This window comes from Panulirus ornatus, chromosome 17 (assembly GCF_036320965.1).
Source record: "Panulirus ornatus isolate Po-2019 chromosome 17, ASM3632096v1, whole genome shotgun sequence".
NCBI classification, from domain to species: Eukaryota; Metazoa; Arthropoda; class Malacostraca; order Decapoda; family Palinuridae; genus Panulirus; species Panulirus ornatus.
In genome coordinates this window covers 21,111,499-21,136,654 of record NC_092240.1, presented here as the reverse complement: position 1 = coordinate 21,136,654, position 25,156 = coordinate 21,111,499, and the positions used below count along the sequence as shown (strand labels likewise).

General features: G+C 39.7%; 1 protein-coding gene across 1 annotated transcript in view; it reads right to left on the bottom strand.

The window, feature by feature from the left end:
• Pex16 (peroxin 16) overlaps positions 1-25,156 on the bottom strand; it is a 90,513-nt gene that overhangs the window by 2,969 nt on the left and 62,388 nt on the right. The window contains exon 6 of the mRNA XM_071672068.1: positions 20,786-20,889. Within this exon, the coding sequence (XP_071528169.1) occupies positions 20,786-20,889 (104 nt within the window). The remainder of the gene's footprint in view (positions 1-20,785; positions 20,890-25,156) is intronic.

Sequence of the window (25,156 nt, the reverse complement as noted above, 5' to 3'; positions counted from 1 at the left end):
CACTCTATTCCTTGCCCTCCTTTCACCCTCCTGCATGTTCAGGCCCCGATCACACAAAATCTTTTTCACTCCATCTTTCCACCTCCAATTTGGTCTCCCACTTCTCCTCGTTCCCTCCACCTCCGACACATATATCCTCTTGGTCAATCTTTCCTCACTCATTCTCTCCATGTGCCCAAACCATTTCAAAACACCCTCTTCTGCTCTCTCAACCACACTCTTTTTATTTCCACACATCTCTCTTACCCTTACGTTACTTACTCGATCAAACCACCTCACACCACACATTGTCCTCAAACATCTCATTTCCAGCACATCCATCCTCCTGCGCACAACTCTATCCATAGCCCACGCCTCGCAACCATACAACATTGTTGGAACCACTATTCCTTCAAACATACCCATTTTTGCTTTCCGAGATAATGTTCTCGACTTCCACACATTCTTCAAGGCTCCCAGGATTTTCGCCCCCTCCCCCACCCTATGATCCACTTCCTCTTCCATGGTTCCATCCGCTGCCAGATCCACTCACAGATATCTAAAACACTTTACTTCCTCCAGTTTTTCTCCATTCAAACTTACCTCCCAATTGACTTGACCCTCACCCCTACTGTACCTAATTACCTTGCTCTTATTCACATTTACTCTTAACTTTCTTCTTTCACACACTTTACCAAACTCAGTCACCAGCTTCTGCAGTTTCTCACATGAATCAGCCACCAGCGCTGTATCATCAGCGAACAATGACTGACTCACTTCCCAAGCTCTCTCATCCCCAACAGACTTCATACCTGCCCCTCTTTCCAAAACTCTTGCATTCACCTCCCTAACAACCCCATCCATAAACAAATTAAACAACCATGGAGACATCACACACCCCTGCCGCAAACCTACATTCACTGAGAACCAATCACTTTCCTCTCTTCCTACATGTTCACATGCCTTACATCCTCGATAAAAACTTTTCACTGCTTCTAACAACTTGCCTCCCACACCATATATTCTTAATACCTTCCACAGAGCATCTCTATCAACTCTATCATATGCCTTCTCCAGATCCATAAATGCTACATACAAATCCATTTGCTTTTCTAAGTATTTCTCACATACATTCTTCAAAGCAAACACCTCATCCACACATCCTCTACCACTTCTGAAACCACACTGCTCTTCCCCATTCTGATGCTCTGTACATGCCTTCACCCTCTCAATCAATACCCTCCCATATAATTTACCAGGAATACTCAACAAACTTATACCTCTGTAATTTGAGCACTCACTCTTATCCCCTTTGCCTTATGGTCACTTATTTCTAGTTTTCTGGTCAGTTCATTTCTACAACTGTTTATGATTCAACCTCTACTTTTCATATCAATGTCAATGCTCCTCAGGGTTTTCTCCAACTTCTTACCCTTTCCCTCATTTTCTAAATTAATGACATGCTCCAGCAACGAATCCAATTCAATCATCCTATTATGGCTTTGATCTGCATTTTTCCACACCTTCATCTTCTCTTGCTCAATCAATTATTTGTCTCAACTACTACTTTACATCAGATTTGGATAAAATTACCTAAACTCACTTTAAAAGTCTTCTGGTAAAACTCCTCTTGAACTTTCCCTCTCCTATAATTCAACCATGAATTACATCATACATGGTATCATTAGATCTAATCAGTTTTGGAAATCCTCTTTTATGGAACACTAAGTCCATGTCTACAAAATGGGATACTCATTCAGATCCCAAAATTTCCTGTCTTTGAGTGGTTACTCAAATTTCAAAAGTATTATTCATCCTTGTATAAAGTACTGCTCTCACATCTGAAGCAACTGTATCTCCAAGTTCAATACTCCACAGATCTGAGTCAAGAGAAACCTAAGTGATCAACTTTCTCAATGTGACCACTTTCCCCTATAATGCAATGTTGACTTTCTTCTACACTTTTATCATTCTGGTTTTAGCTGCGCAGGAATGGCCATTGTCATCTATCTGTCACAGGTCATGCAGCATCTGGCAGGCTACTGTGTCAACATTAGAGCAGGTAGCTGTTGTGATGTCTGTTTTCCTTTTACACTTAGATCTCTATCTGTCTATATCTTTGATGCCTGTTCCAATTGGAACTTCCTCAAAAGGGTAGCCATGGTAACAGAGTCTCCATAACTAAAGAACTCCAGTGCCACTTAGCCTTTAGTGCCTCACCCTTAACAGATTGCTGGCACAGGACAACTCGAGCATGGTGTTTGCAGAAGCTCCTACCTAATGTTCCTACTGACTACTTCTATTTAATGCTCCTACCAACTACTTCTTCCTCATGTTTCTACCTAATGTTCTTGCTTAAATGTTCCTACCTACTAGTTCTATCTATTGCTCCTAACATTTTGCCAAAAGGCAGGGCTAGCACATAGTGTTCACTGCAGGACAATCTAGAGTTAGAGAGAATATGTGAGAAAGAATAAGCTATGTGAGTTAAGTGTCGTAAAGTGTTACAAATGACTAGGAGATATTGTATGTTTGTAGACAATGCTAGTAGTCACATGTTAGTGAGGCAGAAAGAAAAGACAGCTAAATGGGACAGAGGAGTGCAACTAACCCTCCCGGTCCCCAGGCAGGTAGTACTAGTAATATACCTCCCTGGTCGTTGGCTGCCTTCCAACTACTACCTACTCATTTATTGCAATTTCACACACTGTAGTTTTGATTTATCACAATTTAGTTTTTTCAGATCAAAATATTCAATTTTCATTGCATATTTCACTTTAGTGCAACATCAGCAAGAGGAAAAGTTAGACACTGGTGAAAACAGTTTCTATCAGTCAATGCTGACTGGTTTACAGAACTTGACATATGGAAACACAATTTTCCATAAAGTCTTTTGTAATCTAAATACAATATTTTTTCAAGATGTGGTAAAATTTGTATTAGTTACAGAAACACTAAGTAGTGCACACAGGGAATACGGCAAGGGATGTGTCACGGAAGACAGTCTCTTCCCCAAAACGCATGTCTTGCATAAACAGTGATGCAATTATGATGATTCTGAATGCATCTCTGCGGCATTAGATCAGAACTTTTAGTGAATTTTAGTATACATATTTTCCTTAATTCGAACTTATAATGACAGTACAACAACAAAGAGATGATAACACTGGAAGACCTCCTTTCAAAGGTCAAGTGACTGATTTCAAGATGAAAATGAAAATTGTAAAAATACACAAAGGCAAGCAAACTCTCTCCTTCTCATAAGAGCTTGGGCAGGCAACTTCAAAAGAAAACACAATTTTAAAGGCCAGTGAGCACATTAAGGAATGTGTAAAAGGGTCAACACCTTTAAAATCAACTGTCATCACCAAGAAGCATGCTGGCCCTATCTATGAAATGGAAACACTACTGACTTTGTGGATGGAAGATCAGATTCAATATCATGTCCCACTAAGTCTCGTGGTGATGCAGGCGAAGGCTAGAAATCTCTTCAACAATGTTAAAGGAAAGTACGGTTACCCTAACATAAACTTTGTGATTGGTGATGGATGGTTCAAATGGTTCAACAGATTTAAGGTTCATGCTAATTTTCACTAGTTAAAGGAATACAGGTAAATGGATCTTTTATAGTTTATACATTTCTTTCTTATGTTAATTTTTTTGTAGTTAGTAATATCATTCGTATATTTCTATTGCCCAGTGTAGTGGTATTCTAAAGGTGTTGTCTATCTATATCTTAGATGGCCATTCCCTTCAGGACTTCCCTCAAGGGGGTGGCCATGGCAAAAGAGTATCCATAAATGGTGAACTCCAGTGCTGCTTCTTAGCCTTTAGTGTTTCACCCTTAACAGGCCACTGGCTGACAGCAACTCTAGCAATATTTTCAGAGGCTCCTACTTAATTTTCCAACTGACTTCACCTAACATTCCAACCAACTACATCTACCTAATGCTCCCATCTAATGCTCCTACTACTACTTCAACCTAATGTTTCTACCTAATGCTCCTGTCAAATGTTCCTAGATACTACTATTTACAGCTCCTACCATTTTGCTAAAAGGCAGGAGTCAGCACAGAGTGCTCATCAAAGGAAAATCTAGAGTTATTAAGAATGAGCTGTGTGAGTGAGTGCTATCAAGAGTTGTGTGTGACAAGGAAAAATTGTATGTTTGTGGACAGAATGCCAGCAGTCCATGTCTGGGTGAGGCAGAAAGAAGACAGCTACCTGGGTCAGAGGAGTGCAATTTGACAACCACTGAAGTGCTGGCTCACTATGCATTAACTATGATATACTTCGCTAGTCGGTGGACAAGTACAGCATGCAGCTTATGACAGCAATAGCAATAGGAAACAGGAGTCTGTGTGACTCAGTACCAGAGAAAACAATTACTAAGTGCACAGGGGAGGATCAACTATTCTGGGTGAGTGGATAAGAGGTGAAATTACATGGTTTTCGACATGGAAATTTAATTTTAAACAGCAACGTCGGAAACATGATCCTTACTTAAGGGAAGGAACATCTGCACAAACTTTATTTGCTGTATAATGTCTGTTGCCTTTTTGTGGTAAATGCCGAGAAGAACAGTGGGACTGGCTGTCTTTTTCTGTACAATATTTTTTTCAATTGTTAACTAAAATATGCTGAATTCAATGTCATTAAAAAACATGCTTAAACAAGTTCATTCATTACAAAACAAAGATATTTCCTCATTTCTTTTTTACATACCTTACTTCTTTGAGATGTATTAGTACCGAAATAAAATATTTCTTTTACAATATATATTATTAAACATTGCTTAAAAAGTGAAACTCAATGAGAGAGATATAATGAACCCTTAGGAAAAAGGCACTTGTCATCTGGGAAGCTAGGACAAGAGAAGGAGCAGCAAAGAGGCATCCCTTCCTTTTTCCCACAATCAACTCCTACACTAACTTATAACTTCATTCATGGGACTGGTTGATGCAATGTGCTGGATTCAATATCAGTAAGAAAACATGGCTACATAAGTTCATTTATAATGCAGAGGAAATTTCTTAAGACAAATTACTGTTAAAACATCTTATTTCTTTTCTGATGTATTTGTACGGAAATAAAATAATCCTCACGATATATTAATATACATTGCTCAAGCAAAATCAATAACTATCTATCAATTTCTCAGACACCAATTCCCTCCATCAAGATGTTGGCCACAAAAGAGTCTCTACTTATCCCTGTCCTTACATACCTCCCTTACATACACCATTCCATGCATTCTTAAACTGTTTCTCTCCCTCTCATACTCTTCCACTCTATTTCCCCATGTCACAGGTGGTCTTTCACACCAACCCCCTTGATCGTACTATCATACACTATCCCTGTGAACTCCCAGTCTTGCACTCTATACACATGTCCAAGTCACACCAAAGTATTATGCTTCATCCACTCTACCACTCCACAATTCATTCCCTTTGCATTACCTCCCATTCCAAATCTCTCATACACCATCTAATTGCTTTCTTCATTCTATCTAGTCATACCATATATGCCTCTCAAATAGGTCATTTCCGCAGCCTAACTTCTTGGCCTCTGTGACTCATTCCATGTCCATGTTTCGGCAACATAAGTCAGGGACGGGAGGACTATGCTGCCCCTTAATCCTTTCATCACTTCCATACTCACACTCTATCCTTCATTATTCTATCAAGGGACTCGGTGCTTTTCTACTGCGTACTGCTCTCTCCCTTATCTCTTCCATGCCACCAAACTTACCCACGATAGCTCCTAAATACTTCAATTCTGTTGTCTCCTTCAGTCTTTCTCCTGTTATGAACCTGTGTTCATTGAGTTTATGTTGTAAAAAGTTGCAGGTTATAGGTAAGCCATGTGGTAACCAGGGGGTCTCAAGAGATTCCTTGGCTGCTCCTACGCCGCCTGGGATTTCATACCCTCCACCCCGAATGGTCATCAAGCCATGCATGTCACATCGGCCTGCTAATTTTCCTTGCCAGCAGCAGTCAAGTGACCCAGGGGCATCCATGAGGTCAGGCTTGGGAAAGTTCACCTCCTGGCCACATGCAGGGCTGGGCCTGAAGCCATTCACAGTCAGGATGAGGATGTGACGATCAGTCTATTGACCAATCATGAGTAATTGCATGTGGTCATTCCTCCCTATCGTTGCTGTGATGGGGCGGGGCTGGCCGCTCCTGGCTGGCTGCCCTTCCAACAGAAGCCCCTAACAAGTGCTTGGCCGTGATTCCCTCAGCTATCACGTGCCTGGCAAGTGCTGCAGGTTCTCCTTGTCTCAAACCCTGTGGCCACTTGCAACCATTATGTATTGTAACTTGTCACAGAACTGCTCATCGAATAAGTATCTTGTGTAATGTTTCTATAGTCAAATTGTGTAATGGAAAGAGATCTCCCGGTTTGAAATCTTAAATGTTGAAGAAAATATTTGTGCCCGATTAACGTGCTTTTGTTATCTTGTACTTTATTTCTTGTATCATACGCAGTTTTAAGCCTGGTGTTAATTTCATCCCATAACTCTAAGACAGCATTATCCAGGGATGCATAACTCTCCCCATAACTGTAACATAATTTAGTACACGTTGTTCTCTCTTTATAGGGTTTGCAAATTCTTTACTTTCACCCTATTTCCTTTCAAAAACAATGACTTTACTCACAATTACATTCAATTGCGTACACTTACACATATCATAAAACACACTTACAACCTTCTGCAACTCCTCTTCACTCTAAGCAAAGTCATGATATCATCTGCACATATGTTTGGTCACTAGCTACCATATCTCACTACCACACTCCATCTCTACACCACCTTTCCCTAATTTTGTTTTTTCCCCTCTTATTACTCCATCCACACATGTTAAAAAGTTAGTGACATCATACAGCCCTGCCACACAACCACATGTATACCATGTTTCGTTGAATTCTCCATCCATACATTTGCTACTGTACAGAAGGTTTGCATACTATTCAGCAGTTGACCCCCTACCCCACATATCCTTTACACATCCTAAAAAAGCATTCCATTGCCCTCCCCCTAACCCACATATCCTTTACACATCCCAAAAAGCATTCCATTGCAATATGTCATAAGCTTTCTCTGGATCCATGAAAACTGCATACAGCTTTTTACATTTTGCTAGATACTTTTCCACAATTATTCTCACTGAAATAATCTGATCCACACATCCCCTACCTTTCTTAAAATCCCCTTGCTCCTCACAGTCTGCATTCAGTCATTTCTATCACTCTATCAATCAACACTCTTGCATACACTTTTCCTGGTAATGTTAATAGATTTACTCCCCTTTAATTGCTAATTACATCCTCACCACTTCTTCCTTTGAATAAGTTAACAATAATAGCTTTCATTCAATCCTCAGGCACAACCTTCTGCTTCCATGTTATATCACATATCAAATGCATACACTCTAACACAATTTTTCCTCTATACATCACCATTTCTGTCATCCACTCCAGGAGCCTTTCCTGCCTTCAACCTCATTATGCTGTTTCTACTGCTCTTCTTGCTTTAGGGCCCTGCAATTGTATCCTTTTCCTTCCATCCTCTATACCCATGTATGTAATAGGTGCTGTTTCACCTTCCCCTACATTCATTCTTCAAAATACTCTCATCATCTTCCTTTCACTTCTTTTTGATTCAGCAATTTCCCTTTCTCTTTTTTTATATTCATATTTCCACTCTTGCATCCACCTCTCTCCTTTTTCGCCTCCTTCAGTACAACTTCTTGTTTTCCCAAAACTTTTCACTCAACTTTCTTCCAAAATCTTCATCTGCTCTTTCTTTGTTTTCCTCTACCAGCCTCTTGACATTCTGCAAAATCTTATAATCTTCCCTCCTCCTTTGTTGATCTTTCATTGGTACATTCCTTTCTAGCAATCTAACACATGCCTTTTTCTTCTCTTCTATGGCATTTATAATGTCATCCATCCACCATGCATTTCCAATTATATTCTTATATCTCACAAACATGTACCCATCTACTAATTCTACAATCTTTAAGTCTTTAAACATTTTTAAACATCTTATTCACACATACCCATCAAGTGAAACATAATAAACCTTCCTAGACAGGCGTCAGTCATCCATGAAGCATTAGATCATAATTTTCTCAAACAGAAAATGTGGTGGAATTATATCGGTGACAAAACATGATCAAACAGGCTCGTTTATCATTACCCACAAGAGATTATCTTATCATCATTATCATCATACTTTGTTGTTGCCTCCCGCATTAGTGAGGTAGCACAAGGAAACAGACAGAAGAATGGCCCAACCCACCCACATACACATGTATATACATACACGCCCACACACGCACATATACATACCTATACATTTCAATGTATACATACACAGACAAATACACATATACACATGTACATATTCATACTTGCTGCCCTCAGCCATTCCTGTCACCACACATGAAAGGGCACCCCCCTCTCCCTGCATGCATGCGAGGTAGCGCTAGGAAAAGACAACAAAGGCCACATTCGTTCACTCTCAGTCTCTAGCTGTTATGTGTAACGCACCGAAACTACAGCTCCCTTTTCAAATCCAGGCCCCACAAAACTTTCCATGGTTTACCCCGGACACTTCACATGCCCTGGTTCAATCCACTGACAACACGTCGACTCCAGTACACCACATCATTCCAATTCACTATATTCCTTGCACACCTTTCATCCTCCTGTATGTTCAGGCCCCAACTGCTCAAAATCTTTTTCACTCCATCCTTCCACCTCCAATCTGGTCTCGCACTTCTTGTTCCCTCCACCTCTGACACGTGTATCCTCTTTGTCAATCTTTCCTCACTCATTCTCTCCATGTGACCAAACCATTTCAATAACACCCTCTTCTGCTCTCTCATCCACACTCTTTTTATTACCACACATCTCTCTTACCCTTTCATTACTTACTTGATCAAACCACCTCACACCACATAATGACCTCAAACATCTCATTTCCAACACATCCACCCTCCTCCGCACAACCCTATTTATAGCCCATTTCTCACAACCATATAACATTGTTGGAACCACTATTACTTCAAACATACCCATTTTTGCTTTCCGAGATAATGTTCTCGCCTTCCACACATTCTTCAACGCTCCCTGAACCTTCACCCTCTCCCCCACTCTGTGACTCACTTCCGCTTCCATGGTTCCATCCACTGCCAAATCCACTCCCAGATATCTAAAACACTTCACTTCCTCCAGTTTTTCTCCATTCAGACTAACATCCCAACTGACTTGTCCCTCAACCCTACTGTACCTAATAACCTTGCTCTTATTCACATTTACTCTCAACTTTCTTCTTTCGCACACTTTACCAAACTCAGTCACCAGCTTCTGCAGTTTCTCTCCCGAATCAGCCACCAGTGTTGTATCATCAGCGAACAACTGACTCACTTTCCAAGCTCTCTCATCCACAACAGACTGCATACTTGCCCCTCTTTCCAAAACTCTTGCATTCACCTCCCTGACAACCCCATCCATAAACAAATTAAACAACTATGGAGACATCATGCACCCCTGCCACAAACCGACATTTACTGGGAACCAATCACTTTCCTCTCTTCCTACTCGTACACATGCCTTACATCCTCGATAAAAACTTTTCACTGCTTCTAGCTACTTACCTTCCACACCATATACTCTTAATATCTTCCACAAAGCATCTCTATCAACTCTATCATATGCCTTCTCTAGATCCATAAATGCTACATACAAATCTATTTGTTTTTCTAAGTGTTTCTCATATACATCCTTCAAAGCAAACACCTGATCCACACATCCTCTACCTCTTATGAAACCACACTGCTCTTCCCCAATCTGATGCTCTGTACATGCCTTCACCCTCTCAATACCCTCCCATATAATTTCCCAGGAATACTCAACAAACCCACAACAGATGTTTCCAGAAAAAAACAACATTTACAGGTACAGCACTGATTTTCTGACACTCTTGGTTCCAACGCCATGTCAGATTAACCATTTTGCCGGACCAACCGTGGTCATGTAATAATAATTCATTAACACACCTCTAACCCACTAATCATACATCTCCCATGTGTATAAAGTATACCATGGACTGCTAGAAATTCAAATTAAACAAATGTTAAATGTTTGAGCACCCTAAGATGGTAAGTCAGTCTTAGATTGTCTGAATCCAGTGGTGTACCTAGGGTATGCCAGGTGCCCTGGGCACCACTTGAAGAGGGGCACCAGTGGCATAATGGCATCCTGGGTCCAGAAAATGATTCAGATCTTACAGATTTAGATTTCTTGACCATGAAAACATATTTTTGGCATTTGGAATAACATTGATATCATTATCGATTCAATAGTTATTCACAAAAATTGATATTTCAGTACTGGCATCCAAAATCCAGACAATGACTTGGATTACTCCCAAAATATAATCAATTGGTCCTTGTGTCATTTCTGACTTTCCCTGAAAATTTCATAAAAATTTGTTCCTAACTTTTGTTGAAAGTTGCTCACAGATGAACAAACAAATGTTGGTAAAGGTAATCACCTTGGTGGAGATCATAAATATTCATTTATTTATTTATCTTATTTATTGTGCTTTGTCGCTGTCTCCCGCATTAGCGACGTAGCGCAAGGAAACAGACGAAAGAATGGCCCAACCCACCCACATACACATGCATATACATACACGTCCACACACGCAAATATACATACCTATACAACTCAATGTATAAATATATATACATACACAGACATATTCATATATACATATGTAAATAATTTATACTGTCTGTCTTTATTCATTCCCGTCACCACCTCGCCACACATGGAATAACAACCCCCTTCCCCCTCTTGTGAGCGAGGTAGCAATAGGAAAAGACAACAAAGGCCCCATTCCTTCACACTCAGTCTCTAGCTGTCATGTAATAATGCACCGAAACCACAGCTCCCTTTCCACATCCAGGCCCCACAGAACTTTCCGTGGTTTACCCCAGACGCTTCACATGCCCTGATTCAATCCATTGACAGCACGTCGACCCCGGTATACCACATCGTTCCAATTCACTCTATTCCTTGCATGCCTTTCACCCTCCTGCATATTCAGGCCCCAATCACTCAAAATCTTTTTCACTCCATCTTTCCACCCCCAATTTGGTCTCCCACTTCTCCTCGTTCCCTCCACCTCCGACACATATATCCTCTTTGTCAATCTTTCCTCACTCATTCTCTCCATGTGACCAAACCATTTCAAAACACCCTCTTCTGCTCTCTCAACCACACTCTTTTTATTACCAAACGTCTCTCTTATCCTATTATTACTTGCTCGATCAAACCACCTCACACCACATATTGTCCTCAAACATCTCATTTCCAGCACATCCACCCTCCTGTGCACAACTCTATCCATAGCCCACGCCTCGCAACCATACAACATTGTTGGAACCACTATTCTTTCAAAAATACCCATTTTTGCTTTCTGAGATAATGTTCTCGACTTCCACACATTCTTCAAGGCTCCCAGAATTTTCGCCCCCTCCCCCACCCTATGATTAACTTCCGCTTCCATGGTTCCATCTGCTGCCACATCCACTCCCAGATATCTAAAACACTTCACTTCCTCCAGTTTTTCTCCATTCAAACTTACCCCCCAATTCACTTGACCCTCAACCCTACTGTACCTAATAACCTTGCTCTTATTCACATATACTCTCAACTTTCTTCTTTCACACACTTTACCAAATTCAGTCACCAGCTTCTGCAGTTTCTCACATGAATCAGCCACCAGTGCTGTGTCATCAGCGAACAACAACTGACTCACTTCCCAAGCTCTCTCATCCACAACAGACTGCATACTTGCCCCTCTTTCAAAAACTCTTGCATTCATCTCCCTAACAACCCCATCCATAAACAAATTAAACAACCATGGAGACACCACACACCCCTGCCGCAAACCAACATTCACTGAGAACCAATCACTTTCCTCTCTTCCTACACGTACACATGCCTTACATCCTCGATAAAAACTTTTCACTGCTTCTAACAACTTGCCTCCCACACTATATATTCTTAATACCTTCCACACAGCATCTCTATCAACTCTATCATACGCCTTCTCCAGATCCATAAATGCTACATAAAAATCCATTTGTTTTTCTAAGTATTTCTCACATACATTCTTCAAAGCAAACACCTGATCCACACATCCTCTACCACTTCTGAAACCACACTGCTCTTCCCCAATCTGATGCTCTGTACATGCCTTCACCCTCTCAATCAGTACCCTCCCATATAATTTACCAGGAATACTCCACAAACTTATACCTCTGTAATTTGAGCACTCACTCTTATCCCCTTTGCCTTTGTACAATGGCACTATGCAAGCATTCCGCCAATCCTCAAGCACCTCACCATGAATCATACATACATTAAATAACCTTACCAACCAGTCAACAATACAGTCACCCCGTTTTTTTTATAAATTCCACTGCAATACCATCCAAACCCGCTGCCTTGCCGGCTTTCATCTTCCGCAAAGCTTTTACTAACTCTCCTCTGTTTACCAAATCATTCTCTCTGACCCTCTCACTTTGCACACCACCTCGACCAAAACACCCTATATCTGCCACTCTATCATCAAACACATTCAACAAACCTTCAAAATACTCACTCCATCTCCTTCTCACATAACCACTACTTGTTATCACCTCCCCATTTGCCCCCTTCACTGAAGTTCCCATTTGTTCCCTTGTCTTACGCACTTTATTTACCTCCTTCCAAAACATCTTTTTATCCTCCCTAAAATTTAATGATACTCTCTCACCCCAAACTCTCATTTGCCCTCTTTTTCACCTCTTGCACCTTTCTCTTGACCTCCTGCCTTTTTCTTTTATACATCTCCCACTCATTTGCATTATTTCCCTGCAAAAATCGTCCAAATGCCTCTCTTTTGTCTTTCACTAATAATCTTACTTCATCCCACCACTCACTACCCTTTCTAATCTGCCCACCTCCCACGCTTCTCATGCCACAAGCATCTTTTGCACAAGCCATCACTGCTTCCCTAAATACATCCCATTCCTCCCCCACTCCCCTTACATCTTTTGCTCTCACCTTTTTCCATTCTGTACTCAGTCTCTCCTGGTACTTCCTCACACAAGTCTCCTTCCCAAGCTCACTTACTCTCACCACTCTCTTCACCCCAACATTCTCTCTTCCTTTCTGAAAACCTCTACAAATCTTCACCTTCGCCTCCACAAGATAATGATCAGACATCCCTCCAGTTGCACCTCTCAGTACAATAACATGCAAAAGTCTCTCTTTCACGCGCCTATCAATTAACACGTAATCCAATAACGCTCTCTGGCCATCTCTCCTACTTACATACGTATACTTATGTATATCTCTTTTTAAACCAGGTATTCCCAATCACCAGTCCTTTTTCAGTACACAAATCTACAAGCTCTTCACCATTTCCATTTATAAAACTGAACACCCCATGTATACCAATTATTCCCTCAACTGCCACATTACTCACCTTTGCATTCAAATCACCCATCACTATAACCCAGTCTCGTGCATCAAAACCACTAACACACTCATTCAGCTGCTCCCAAAACACTTGCCTCTCATGATCTTTCTTCTCATGACCAGGTGCATATGCACCAATAATCACCCATCTCTCTCCATCAACTTTCAGTTTTACCCATATCACTCTACAGTTTACTTTCTTACACTCTATCACATACTCCCACCACTCCTGTTTCAGGAGTAGTGCTACTCCTTCCCTTGCTCCTGTCCTCTCACTAACCCCTGACTTTACTCCCAAGACATTCCCAAACCACTCCTCCCCTTTACCCTTGAGCTTCGTTTCACTCAGAGCCAAAACATCCAGGTTCCTCTCCTCAAACATACTACCTATCTCTCCTTTTTTCTCATCTTGGTTACATCCACACACATTTAGACACCCCAATCTGAGCCTTCGAGGAGGATGAGCACTCCCCAAGTGACTCCTTCTTCTGTTTCCCCTTTTAGAAAGTTAAAATACAAGGAGGGGAGGGTTTCTAGCCCCCCCCACTCCCGTCCCCTTAAGTCGCCTTCTACGACACGTGAGGAATGCGTGAGAAATATTCTTTCTCCCCTATCCCCAGGGATAGGGGAGAAATATTATAAATATTAGTGTCATTTGTTTGGACAAGGGTGCAGTTTCAGTGCTTGCTATGGGTGCTATTTCCCCTAGATGTGCCTCTGTTTGAATCCTGTGTGGTCTTCTTCTTCTGTTGTTAGTGCTTTCCTAGGTGTGCATTGCCTGAATAATGCACTTTCGTCTGCATTATACACCTGCTCCGGACTAAGGTGCTCATCAGCTACAAGTTTTGCAAATTCATCCACATACTCAGCAGCTCCTTCATGGTTTTCAGACCGCTTTTTTCTGCACACTTTATTCATGGAAATTCCATGATGCTTCTTGAATCTTTGAAGCCATCCTTCAATAGAGTCACACTCATGTTGTAATTTAAGTTCCTTACAGAACAACTTAGCCTGGTCCATGATCATGCTACCTGACAAGTCCACTCCATCACTCCGATGCTGTCGAAACCATTCCATCATCACTCAATTGTGCTCAGTACTCATACCATCTTTCAAAGTTTTTCTAATCGTCATTTGCTTTTTGGAATCACTGTTCAGCATTGAATTTCAATATTTTCTCCCTTTGCTTCTTTATATCATAAACAGTTGATGAACCAATACTGTAGATATCACACAGCTTATGCACCGAAACACCACAGTCCATTTCTTCAACAGTTCTACTTTATCTTGGATTGATATGGACTGGTGTTTATGTTTGACACCACGACTGATACTCTCATATGTCTTAGAAGCCATAGATAAGGTTAAATTTAAGCAAAATAGGCTAAGAATCTCACAGAATTGTGGTATCACCACCAACAAGTGCAGTGTAAAGAATGTGAATAAGCACACCCTACACACAACGCCATCTGTAGCCGCCCAGTAAACTAGTCTGGTGGCCGTGGTAATTTCAAGTTCCCTTACATAATTTTGTCCGGACTAAAGGAGATGCCGAACCACCCATTGCCAGAAATTCGGTGGCATACCTGTACTTAATAAGCCTTCTGTGTATCTGGTAAAGTACTTCATACACTGCTTTTTATAGTTAAATAACATCCCAGGTAACCATAAAATTTTATATTATAATGAAATGCAATATGAAATTAAATCATACTATACCAACTGTTACACTGAAAGGCAAGAGGAAATATTTTTCAAACCATACCAAACCATGAGTTTTACTGCCTCCCTTTAGTTCAGTCAGGAGCATAAGATAGTTGGTTATTTATATAAACTCAGTACAGGCACCTCTCAATGTATGCAATAATTACATTCTTGAAAATGGTTCTGTAAAACAAATAATGTAACTAATGGAGATTAGGGAGTTTTGTTCTTAACAGGTCAGTGCTAAATATTATACTATTGAAAAACTAAAGATACACTTGCCAAGATATTAAATGCTATAATATAAATACTATACAATGAATACTTATAAAAAACAGAAAAGGCAAAACTTTCAATCTTGGTGCAATCTTTTCATCAAAGGAAATGTACACTTTCAAAGGCATTCTTGTCCAAAATTATTCAGAATTGTCAATATTTAAAATATGCTTCAGAGAATAACAGCCTTCCTTGATAATTACATCAGCAGAAGCAACCTCACTCGTCATCTTGATTTTGTAATTCTAGGGTTTCCTTAAGTTCATGAACCAATCAGGACTGGTTGGAAATGTCTTCACTGCTTCCTCTTCCACTGCCAAGTCATCACATATATACCCCATGCCTTTGCTTGTATCACAAGCATGCTGGTGAGAACATTTCATAAATTTGGTGTTCGATCCATGTGCTCAACATTTGGTCCATTCTCTCCATAACTGAACCTCAGAAATATACTATTAGCTGCATGATTAATATTCCACTTTTGGCACTCTCCTGAACATCTCTGTGCTATCACAAATAGTCCATAAGGTAGAAACTCTAAGTCCAAAGGCATACTTAATAACAGCAGGCATACTTAATAACAGCTGTTCATTCACCTCTCTCAAAATGTTTGAGCACATCCATCCTAACCTCAACCATCCTAACCTTATACTTTCTGGCACCACTGCTACCAGGAGAACTTAAAAGATGCTTTGGTGACATGATGCAAGGAGCAACACGTATGCAGTATACTATACCACTATGTGAATAGACTATATCCATGCTATGCATACATGTTCTTCTCACAAGTCATTGGCAATGCTACACCAATGTGCTGCCTGCACAATAATGATCACATTATTCCAAACTTAAGCCCATGTAAAGCTAGAAAGATGTAAATGGACCATGCACATAATTCTAAAAATAGTGTATATCAAATACACACAAGTCAACCAGTATCAAACAAAATATACAATATACAATACTCACTGTGTACACATTAGAGATGTATCAGGTATCTGCATGCATGGAACATCTGCATCATTTTTTAGATCTACATCTGCATCCGCATTTGTGATTTAAAAAACATCCGCATCCTTGCCATACATAAAAATGTGGTGAATATACAAAAGAAGACTGAAAAACTAAAACTGGCAGCACTGAGTGCTTCTTATCACTCCGTGATAGTGTTGTGGGGGGGCTGGAGTGAGTCATATGAATCAACATTCTGTGGCCGCAGTGTAGAAGAGCTTGCCTCGGGTAGGCAGTGTGTCAGTCGATCACACCACTTGAAGTGAAATAATCAAGCTTACCAAGCCTTACTGACTCTCCTTTTTTTTATGCACAATGGCATCAAGAAAGTCAAGTGTGGAAGTACTTCGTGGGACAACCAAATAAGAGTGCAGTGTCTTTAGTGCAAAAAATGTTATTCATGAAAGGGACGTGGAACTACAGCTTTGAAAAATCATTTGAAATCAATGCACAAAGAACAGTTTGAAGAGTTAGAAGCAGAAGAAAGAAACAAATGAGAGGAGAAACTAAAGACAAAAAACTTCTTTGCAAAAAGTAAAGTCAAACATTAAGCAAAGAAATGTTGAAGAATATTTTCAGAGTGGAAAACTGTGGGATGCTTCAAACTTTAGATCAAAGAAACTGGATGTGTTGTAGAAATGTTAGTAATGGATGAATTACCAATCAGTCATGTTGAGGACATGGGATTCATGAGACTGATGGCTGAAGCTGCTCCACCATACAAGCTGAAGCAGCAAAACTTTTATTCCTCATTGATATGCAATAACATGAATAACTCTGTTTTCAGTGAAATAAAAGGACTGATTGATGCAATGAAGCATAACAGCAAGATTTCCCTTACAACTAATGTGTGGTCAGATACCTCAGCAGATGTTTCACTGCTGAGTCTATATGCACATGCTATCAATAAGGACTTTGAAAGAATGAACTTAGTGTTAGGTGCTGCACCACGACAAGAATGGCACACAGGAGAGTATATTTCAAGAAAGTTTGATACGTTGATGCAGTGGGACATTTCTAGTATAAATGTGCACTGTGCTTTGCATGATGCTGGAGCAAATATGAAAAGAACTCTATTCCTGTATTCAGTTGTATATAATTTGGATTGTGCTGTGCATAAAATACAAGTTGTTAATACGGGTACACCACCGATTTTCCAGAACTACTGATCCAAAGCCTTGCCGGACCAACCGTGGTCACGTAATAATAATTCATCTACACACCTCTAACCCACTAATTATACACCTCCCATGTGTCTAAAGTATACCATGGACTGCTAGAAATTTAAATTAAACAAATATTAAATGCAAATTAAATAAAAAACCATTCCATCATCACTCGATCTGCTCAGTACTCTTATCATCTTTCATAGTTTTTCGAATTGTCATATGCTTCTTGGAATTGCTGTCTGCATAGAATTTCAAAATTTTCTCCCTGTGCTTCTTTATATCATAAACAATTGATGAACTAATACTGTAGATGTCACAAAGCTTACACACCAAAACACCACGGACCATTTTTTTTAAGTCTACTTTATCTTGGATCAATATGGACTGGTGCTTACATTTGATACCACAACTGACACTCTAATATGTCTTAGATGCCATAGCTAGGGCTAAATTTAAGCAAATCAAGCTAAGAGTCTCACAGAATTGTGGTAATCACCACCAACAAATGTAGTGTAAAGAATGTAAATAAGCGCACATACAATGCCATTTGCGGCTGCCCAGTAAACTAGTCTGGTGGCTGCAGTAATTTCAAGTTCCCTTACATAATTTTGTCCGGACTAAAGGAGGTGCCAAACCATCAGTTGCTGGAAATTTGGTGGTGTACCTGTACTGGAATATCATCACAGGACGAAACAGACAAGATAACTCAGAGAAGCTGCAGCATTGCTACTCATTTTCCTCACTCAACGATGGCACAAGATGAACTAAAACAGATTCAGGACAGGCTGCAAGAACCCAAGCTATGTGTTGTCCATAAAATACCCACAAGGTGGAACAGCACCTTGCACATGCTGAAAAGAACGCTAGAAATAAAGGAGTCACTATGTTTGTATGATGCTACCAACTCCAAAATAAAGCAACTCAGCACCACTGAGTGCTTAATAATGTCCAAATGTGCAAAAGCTTTAGAACCTTACGAAGAAATCACAAAAAGATTGCATACATCAACATCTACAGTAAGTGATGTGATACCTCTTGTAGTCTCCTTGAAAACTACTTTTCTGCCAAGCACATTAGAAGTTTCTGAAATAATTGATACCTCAGTTTCAAGCTCTGAACCAGATATATCAATGATAGAGTCACCCCAAGATGAAAAAGCAACACAGTTAGTAAACATCATGAAACAAACAATGCAAGCTGAAGTTGAAAAAAAAATTTCCTGGCTTGAAAGTGAAGATTTCTACAGATCTTGATCCAAGATATAAAAATAATTCTTTTCCTCTTCTCACATCACTGATCAAGTGAAATCATCAGTTGCTAACATGAAGAGCTAACTCAGCTGAGCACCAAGGCAAATGAAAACAACGAACCAACCAGAAAATGAAGAAGAGATGACAAAACACAATCAATTAACACAACCAACGCCTGTAGAACAGTGGATGAAGCAATGACCTCTATTCTTGCTTCCAGTGGTGATGATGAAGTGGAAGAGACACAGGCAACAAAGAAGAGTGCAATGAAAGATACAGAGAGGTATCACAAGGAAAAGAGAGTCAATGGAACAAGTGAAGACAGTTTGCAATGGTGGAAAGAAAAGATGAGAATCTATCCTGATTTGGCAAAGGTCGCTTGCTGATATCTTTGCAGTCCCCCAGGCAGCATCCTCTAGTGAGAAGCTATTCAGTGAAGCTGGCTTTATCTATGATGCAATATGTAAGCAACTTTTAGCAGAAATGGCAGAGAAACTTTTGCTTTTGAAGAAAAACTTACATTTCTTGAACTATAACTACTGAATGACTAATTTATGAAATAACAGCTGTTAAGAGATTAAGAGTTACGTTAACCACTTTCAGAAGAGTGGGGTGGGATGCACAAAAAGTTGGGTCCTGTCCCACATCCTGGTAACACAACTTGTGTGGCTGAAACTCAACATAATTAGAAACTACAATCACAGAGTACTCTGTAACGAAATTAGCTGCCATTTGGAAATGAATGATGATCTATATCAAATGAATCATTCTTAATCTATCAAAATACCTGACAAAATATCCTGAAAACATCTGCATCAGCATCCATGAAGATGTCAAAGTCTGACATCCACATCCACTGTTTTTAGAAACTGACACCCACATCCGCAAAATACATAATCATGATATCTGCATACGCATCCCATCTGTGGATTTCTGAATACAGACATCCAATATATCTCTAGTACACTACACATGTCTACATACACGGTTTTTCTCATACACTCCACAAAACTGATCTGGTGGAGAACCCTAATTGATTCTCACAAACATGTTGGGTGTAGTCATCATACTTTTACTTTTCAAGTTACACCACTTTGTAACCTGAATTCACAAACCATTCCTTTACTCAATGTTTATTTTGCTTTGTCGCTGTCTCCCACGTTAGCGAGGTAGCGCAAGGAAACAGACGAAAGAATGGCCCAACCCACCCACATACACATGTATATACATACACGTCTACACACGCACATATACATACCTATACATCTCAACGTATACATATATATACACACACAGACGTATACATATACACACATGTTCATAATTCATACTGTCTGCCTTTATTCCTTCCCATCGCCATCCCATCACACATGAAATAACGACCCCCTCCCCCCTCATGTGCACGAGGTAGCGCTAGGAAAAGACAACAAAGGCCACAATCGTTCACACTCAGTCTCTAGCTGTCATGTAATAATGCACCAAAACCACAGCTCCCTTTCCACATCAAGGCCCCACAGAACTTTCCATGGTTTACCCCAGACGCTTCACATGCCCTGGTTCAATCCACTGGCAGCACTTCGACCCCAGTATACCACATAGTTCCAATTTACTCTATTCCTTGCACATCTTTCACCCTCCTGCATGTTCAGGCCCCGATCACTCAAAATCTTTTCCACTCCATCTTTCCACCTCCAATTTGATCTCCTACTTCTCCTAGTTCCCTCCACCTCTGACATATATCCTCTTGAATATATGTGTATTTCACAAAAAATTACAAACTTAACAAGTCAGAAGTACAAGAGCAACATCCTTCTTAAGCATAAACATATAAAACAGCCTTGTACTAACCTTGTTATGTCCATTCCTAATGACAGTATCCAAGGTGCCCAAGACTGTTGTCCAAAAAAGTACATACTACTTAAGTGGCATACTGGACGGAGAATATGCAATGCCTGCAATGAAAACAAGTGTAACTTGAAGAAAAGCCTTTCACTTTCTCTATGTTGGCCAGTTATAATAAACACAATAAAGCTGTAGCTGGAAATCCTATTTCTGCATAATCTATCCCAAAATTTATGCATCTAAAATACCCCTTGGGCTGAGAGATAATAAGTGTCCTAATCTGACATAACAAGAGGTAATAGAAGTACTTTGGGAAAAAAATTTCTTTCTACCCACATTATTCTGAACTGTAAAGTTATAAAAACATGGAAGTCCTGATTTGAATCATTCATCCTAACCAATGTATGGAAGGATGGATCACAAGAACAAAATCTGAACTCCCATCATGAGCCCATTCTTAGGAAGTTTTGAGCCATGAGGGTGAATAGGCAGGACTTGAAATGAAATGTCTGAATTCCAAAACAAGCTGCCCTATTTTACCTTCATATTTCTTATGTAACAACCCTGCTGACAAATTTTATCTGCACTCTGAAGATGAGAGGAACATTAATGAGCTACCTGAATGACTATGAAAACAACCCCTATTACTCCTAATCCCCTCTTAACATTAGAGGTGCATTCCTGGAAAATACACCTCAGTGGAATCAATGGGGAGTGAATCTCATTTTACTGTAGGATTCAATGGGATAAGGATTTCTGAATCTAATCATACAAAAATAAGTATAAAATGCCAAGAAACACGCAAAACGATACAGGTATATCATTAATCTAAGTATTCAAAATACAGACATTTTATTTTGGTTCTGATTTTAGGTCCAGAAACTAAACAACTGTTCCATGTTTTTCATGACTTCACTGCACCTAAAGATGGTGCCATAGTGGCACTTTTCTAACGAATTTTCTCCCTGGAATTTGCTCCTAGCGCCTGACTATCAGCTGAATAGCAATGAACTCAGTCACATGAGCAGAACTGTTCAGCTATCAAACTGGTGCTTTGTCAAACCAAAACAAACAATATGGCTCCCAACTTGAGGATATGGAGGCAGTTTCTGTGTTTGATATCTTATGCTTATTGAATCAAAAGAGGGATAAATAGTACAAGTGGATGCTGAAGTTGCTGGCAAACAAAGTTTCAGAAAGTGAAACACCACTCATGGCCTTAAGTAATCAGAATGTAAACAAATAAAGTCCGTACCATTCAGATCAACAATCAATACACAATCTCTTTGGAATTCTTATATTAAAGTATGTATTTCCTGCATGTCAGTGCTCTCTGAGTTCATCAGAGAAATGCTATCATTTAATAAATATTACTGCTTTCATTTAAAATAACCCTAATGCTCTCTTGATTTTGTGGAATTTGCCAGATCATAGCAAAAGAAGCCATCCACAGTGGACTTTGCGTTAAGGTTCGAAAATGCACTATAACACCCAACAATGCAATAGAAACAAGTTCAAGGGAGAAAATTTGCAGGTAAAAGTGCCCATGTGACATTGTCCTACACAGGTTATGTTGGAGATAGTGCCTCACATTACATACATATATGTGTGTAATGTATGTAATTTGTATGTAATTTCATTACCTATATCAATCTTCATGTAAAGTGGATTACACCCTAAACAAAGAAATTTAATGAAGAAAACATAATCAAAATTATAAGCTCTGATGGATGAAAAACCGTTCATGATGGTGTCCCCTAAATTATGAGAGATATCCTGGACTTCCAGGGATAAGAAACCTTTTAATCCCTTATACTGCTAGTAAAGCATGTTTTTCACCCTTTGTTAATCACCAAAAAAGTAGTTTATAGGGTGGCTCAAGATAAGTCTGCCCTCTGACTAATCAACAATCTCCACTTAGTGATGATATAATCATTCCAAGGTTGTCAATTAGGATGCACCTTACAATTCTTAGAACAAAGACATTACTCCAGAGGTGATCACTGTCAATCAAAGAAATTTTTTTCAAGGAAGAGAAGGGAAAGAGACACAAGAAACAACTAGAAAAATGCTCATGGGACATCATCCCAGAGAGAGAGAGACTTTTTCAAACTTCAAAACTTACATTTCTCTCCAAGGTCAATTTGTCTCATGAGTCATGAGAGAATACCAAATGAAGGGGAATAATAACAGAAACATTTTATCAAAAAGGCCAAACAGAGCAAAAAACTACACTAAGAGTTATCTAAGCATACCAAGGTCTTTTTGTTTTGATGATGGCAACCACACAGCCACACCATAACACCCTTCTACACCTTAAGAAATGTGTCACTAACAAACATGTTCAGTAAAAATCAGACCTTACAAAATTAAAAATGAAATGTTTGCAGAGGATGCTAGGGTATTCTTTTTCCTGTCCAATTCTGGTACTAATAATTGCTAAGAGGGATAGTAGTAGTAAGGTAGAAATGAAACAAGCAGTTTATCAGAATTCAATTCTAAATATTTTAAAAATAGTCTTCCTCAAGGGACACAGTGAGAATCAAGTCCTGATTGGCAGCTTGTGTCTCATTGCTACCTTTGATACCTATCTGTCAGAATGAATAATATTCATTACTTTTATGGGATGGAGTTTAATTTGTTCATAGCCTTTGTGTTGATGTTTTGTGGTGTGGGAAGCGTGTCATATATAATACTTAGTATTGTTAGAGTTCTGCTGAGTGGAAATGATTGACCACTCTGGGTGATGAGATGGCGCAGGCTGGATTCATGTCTGTCAGGGGTTAAAAGGGTGATGATGTATTTCTGTGAGGATGCAGACGTTTTGTTTAAGAAAGAGCCAGTGATCTAATTACATAATGTAGTGTTGTATATTTATTGCTGCTTATGAAGGTCAAAGTGCTGTGAAGTGATTATGGTGTCATCTGCATAAAAGAGAACTTTCATAATGTAACCTGCAGGAGAGTCATATCAACTAATGAGAAAAAACTGGGAACGAGGATCTCAGAAACAATTATATTACCACCAGCAGTGGTAGTGCTGTAATTCAAACCCAAACTTTTGACTCAGGAGTATCAGTTATATCTTGCTTTGATCCCCTGACATGCACTCATCCACCAAACACTCACCCATGGTCATTTATCCCTGCTCATTGTATTTAAGCAACATCTTTGTGTGATGCTCTCTCTCCCTTTACTTCACAGGTAGAGCTAGTCAGACCTAATCTTACCTAGAGTTAAGTTCCCACCAAGAAGGTTAGGGATATGCTATTTTTCTTTCAGTCAATATTAACCACTATACTGTGTGACAAGCAAGTGGATATTAATCCTAGTGACAGCCAGGAGAGCCCCACAATTCCTTCACAAGTAAGCAACAGCTTGCACTTCCAGCCTCCAAAGTAAGTCTACCCATGCAACACCTTTCTCTAGTCTTATCCTCTCAACCCACTTGTAGGGTGTTGGGCTTCAGTGATCATTGTAAGATACATGTAAGTTCTCCTAGAGTGTTTAACAAGATAACATGGCTGTCACATGATTAACTAGGCTTAAAGGGCAAGTGTAATTCCCTTGGACACTGGATTGATCACCAGGAAAGTACTAGTACATGAGCTATGCACTGTGGCAAGTAGCTACTATTATTGCTCCTTGCTGTTCATAAATTTGGAGAGTGACTGATAACTTATGTTGTAAAAATTTGTAAGCAAATGTGTGTGTGTGCTAGGATGTGTCTTGCAAGCCAGATATGGGGATTCTTTTTTGAGCCATTAACCCACATCAGTTCATTTTCCATATCATCTTTTTTATGCAAACTGCATTTTGGTCTTTTGCTGAGCATATATGTTCCCTGCACAAGTGTCTACAATTTCAAATATAGAATTCATATAATCCTAGAATTGCCTATGAGCCAAGAACTTGATACTACCAATATCAAAAAGAGGCATTTTTGTTGCCCAGTGTTCTGCCACAAGTGGGTGGGTGGGTGGGTGGGAGAAGGGGAGGATTTATGTACTATGATGTTTACCTTTGCATTATAAATCCACAAAAAACTTATCTGCCTCCCCCTATATTTTCAAGGACAATGTTACAATCACATTTTATTATTTTATCATCTCTCCTTTGGCCTTAATTACCATCTGCATACATCCGGACCTGGAACTGGCAAGATTCCTGAAGTATTCAAGGTCCACATTTTGGATCCATGGGGTTTTGATCCCCTCAATGGGGCAATGCACAGTTGAGCTATTGTAAGAAGCCACCAAATCGTGTGTTCTCTGCACCTAGTGCACCTAGAAACCTCATGTGTACCCACATTTTCTTGCTTTCTGACAAGAATTCAGACTTTCTCATCCTTAGAAAGGCAAGAGCCAATCATCTTGAA